We start from the raw sequence: 4,254 nt of genomic DNA on the forward strand, positions 1-4,254 counted from the left end.
ATATATATATATATATATATATATATATATATATAAACAGGTTTGGTTATGGTAATGGTTTTTATTAGACAATCTTTCACCCAACAGATGATCTCTTATTGACTAAGTCAACCTTGTCTTTTTCTTTTTCTTTTTATTTTGAATTTTTTTATTACCTTACACATAGTTTTACAATTAGTTTAACTTGATTATTATCATTATTCGTTTCCAGTTCAAAGGAAATTTTAAGCAAATATTAGGATTTAAAGGAGGAGAGAAACTGACCATCAAGAAAAATAAAAATGCATAGATGTAGAATAACCAATATCTAGTGCAATGATGAATATAATAATTTCCTCATTTACATATGGTACCCTAGATTTATAATGTGGTAGTGTCAAAAGAAGTTCTGACATTTGTATTTTATCTTTTAGCATTGGCATATTAATACTTCATAAGAACCTATATAGTTAGTATTTCTCTAAGACACTTAGAAAGAGAGAATGTGTGTTTAATGAATGAAGTATCAGGATTTTGACCTAGTTATGATGGGTGCTCATTAAAGATTTCCCCTGACCCACTTCTGGTTATTGCAGAAAACGGAACTTGTACAGTTATAATGGTACATGTCGTTGCATGCCACATTGTAAATTGCAGCTTTCCACTTGTATTTGTTTGTTTTTTATGGCTGCTGAAGTGGACTAAGCTATTATAATGGAGGTAGTTGAATGCAGATCAGTAATCAGGTTCTTATACTTGAAAGGTTGCACACCAAAAGAGGCTTTCAATGAGATGAAAGAAGTTCATGGTGATGATGCACCATCATATGACATAGTCAAGTACTGGCATCGCCCGTTCAAATTTGGTTGGACATCGGTGGAAACTACTATTCCTGGATGACCACATTCCACCATTGATATCAACACCATCCATAAAGTGGAAGCTGCCATTTTGGAGGTTCGCTTCATAACTATTCGGCAACTAGCCCATGAAATGAAGATAAGTGTAGGGTCTGTGGAAAAAATCATTCACTACCATTTGCACATGTGGGAGCTGCCTGCACGATGGATTCCCCAGATGCTCACACCTTTTCAGAAGCAGGAACGAGTAAATTGCTCTCAGGCTCTTTTGGCAATGTGCCAAGAAAACGAGGAGGACTTTTTCAGCAGACTTTATCACACAGGATGAAACATGGGTCCATCACTATGGTCCTGAGACTAGAAGCAATGAAAGCATGATAACTCACAACCTCTAAAGAATGCTTGTGTCCAACCCTCAACAGGCAAGGTGATGCTCACAGTCTTTTGGGACCAGCACGGAGTAGTGATGATGGGTTTTCTGGCAAGGGGCACCACAGTTAATAGAGCATATTATGCTTCTCTGCTGCAGAAATTGCGGGATGCCATCAAAGCAGAAAGGCATAGCATGCTGACCAAAGGAGTCCACCTCCTCCAAGACAACACCCCAGTTCATAATGTGCATGTTGCTCAAATGAAAGTACACTCCTGTGGCTATGAAATCCTTCCTCATCCCCCTTACTGTCCCAATCTCGCACCATCTGACTTCCGTCTCTTTCCAAATATGAAGTCTTTTTTGAAGCGGAAGCACTTTTCAGAAGATGATGAACTTATTTTTGGGGTAAAGACTTTGTTCCAGACATAACCTACTGACTTTTACAGATGAGGTCTTCACAGCTGCATAAAACAATGGAGAAGTGTGTCACCATTGGTGGTGACCATATAGAGAAAGAATAGTAATTATGTCAAGTTTTATTTATCCCAGTTTATCCCAGTCCTTGAGAAGTGGGTTAGGGGAAAGCATTAATGAACACCCCTAATACATTTCATTTGGTTCTTGGTATAGTTAAAATTATATCTACTCTCTAGTTAAGCATTTAGTTATCTGCGTTTAATTATCTGGTTGTATAAATTTGACAATAAGTGCATGACAGGAATTACATAACACACCATAAAACGAAATAATTCTGTTAGAGATATTTAGAGTTGCAGTAAAATAATTTAGATAATTTGCCTGGAAAGCCTGTATAAGTCTTGATTCCACAAGTGCTGAACAAGATCCATTTAGCAATAAATTGTGATATTTTGCTTGACAGAGTCTCCTCCTCCGCCGCTGCCATCATCGCTACCACCACTACTACTACTAAAGCCAAAGATTTAGGATTGAATTTAATACTCTCTGCCTTTTCTTTTCAGTATGTTTACAATGTTTGTTATAATTTTTCCAATTAATACATTGACAGAAAGTGGCTGTGGTGGAAATCTGACAACTATGAATGGAACATTTGCCAGTCCAAATTATAGACTATATGGCAACTTCAGTTTGAGCAATACAGAATGTGTTTGGAAGATTACTGTACCACATGGCAGAAAGATAAAACTGGATTTCTCTCAGATTAGTTTGGATGACAAAAATGCAACAGTTAGCTGTACTACAAATTATGTCAGTGTTTACAGTGGTGTAAAAAGACCTGAAAATTTCATTGGTTCTTATTGTGGACAAGTAAGTTCCCTTTTTATAAGTGTCTCTGTCTATTGAGCTAATCTCCAAATTTGTAAGAAGTGGTTAAGTTTTTTTGAGCACAAACTATTCTATCGTGATGAGGATACACCAAGAAAAGATGAAAGGACTTTGCAACATTTTAATGCAAGATTAATATGTCATGAGTTAAACACTTAAAATTTTAAGTTTCTATCCTATATCTTACTTTTTTTTTTATAAATAGTTTATAACTTCGATTATTATGAAAATTTGTCCAAACTATACTTTGGGGTTTTACCAACATATTCATATTTTTCCAGTTCTTAATTATAATATCATGTTCTACTTAAGATTATTATTATATTAAAGATATCACTCATCACTGATACTCTTATTTTCAAATCCAATGAAAGAAATATTACCTAGCCCACAATTCAACATAACATTGTTATATGAAGTGAACTGAATATCAAATTAAATGTAGCTCTGAAATCATTTATTGTAACTTATTTAGAATTTCAGTTTTTGTTTTATATATATAGTTGAAACTAATGAAATTTGTAAGTTGAGGACGTTATGTAAATATATTATTATTATTATTTCTCCTTTCCAGGATCAACCAGATACTATTATCTCACCATCAAATGTGTTGAGTGTGATCTTAAAAGTTGATGGCATTTACAAAGCTCCAAAGTTCATAATCCGGTATATAAGTGAGTGGAAATAAACATTTAGATTTCACATGCAGCCTGTTTGGATCACAGAATCACATCCGTTCACATTCAATTAATTAGATTTGTTTTTTTTCTCCTTTTTGTGTGTGTATGTCAATTTACTGACAATTTTGAAGTATGAACAGTTGAATCTTAATGTACTTGTCTTTAAAAAGTAAAGTTATTTATATTCCAAATTAGAATTTGTTTTTATTTATCAATTTCTATAAGTGCAGGCATGGCTATAGGTGCAGGCATGGCTGTGTGTATATATTTGTATGTTTGTGTCTGTGTTTGTCCCTCCACCATCACTTCATAACTGATCTTGGTGTGTGCAAAAGAAACCGATAGAATAAATACCAGGCTTACAAAGAATAAGTCCAGGGGTCGATTTCTTCAACTAAAATGCAGTGCTCCGACATGGCCATAGTCACAAGTAAAAAAGTAAAAAAGTAAAACAAGAATTTTGAAGTGATGAATTAAAACTGTAAACTGGAACTCAAATCAATACTCGCATGATTGCAGTTTTGAAGTTGAAACATTTTAAAGAACATATATATATATGTAGTGAAACTACCTATCGTCATTAGATACAAAACTACTATCGCCATTACATACAATCTTCTCATTTAAATATAAATAAATGCGAGCGTAGTAGAGAACCCATTCCTTGTCCATCACATGACTGATCATTATTCGAATCGGCAACTTCTTCGAACCTTGGAAAAACAGAGGACTCCTTTTATTTAAACGTGTCACACGGTCGAACATACAAATATATATCAAAGATGATATACATGATATGTTATGCGACGATAACATAGATGACCAGTAATGAAAGACCACAACCGTATAAGATGAATAACAGAGATATTTATTATAGCGTTAAAGATGTATGTCTGTGTGAGAGTGTGAATGCGACATATAAGAACATAATCAAAGACAGGCCGTCATACAAAGAAAAGTGTGTATGTGAGTGATACATGTGTGAGTTATTACGGCAGATAGAAAGAGTCAGTAAATGACACGTGAGCAATTATACCAGTTCGTTAGTACACTATAG

At 34.3% G+C, this 4,254-nt stretch overlaps 1 protein-coding gene across 1 annotated transcript in view; it reads left to right on the forward strand.

The window, feature by feature from the left end:
* Window positions 1-3,388, forward strand: part of LOC106881670 (cubilin) — a 218,541-nt gene extending 215,153 nt beyond the window's left edge. The window contains exons 67-68 of the mRNA XM_052967022.1: window positions 2,240-2,499; window positions 3,092-3,388. Of these exons, the coding sequence (XP_052822982.1) occupies window positions 2,240-2,499; window positions 3,092-3,205 (374 nt within the window). The 3' untranslated portion in view covers window positions 3,206-3,388. The remainder of the gene's footprint in view (window positions 1-2,239; window positions 2,500-3,091) is intronic.
* Window positions 3,389-4,254: the final 866 nt, after the last annotated feature.

Source organism: Octopus bimaculoides, chromosome 4 (genome assembly GCF_001194135.2).
Source record: "Octopus bimaculoides isolate UCB-OBI-ISO-001 chromosome 4, ASM119413v2, whole genome shotgun sequence".
Classification (NCBI taxonomy): Eukaryota; Metazoa; Mollusca; class Cephalopoda; order Octopoda; family Octopodidae; genus Octopus; species Octopus bimaculoides.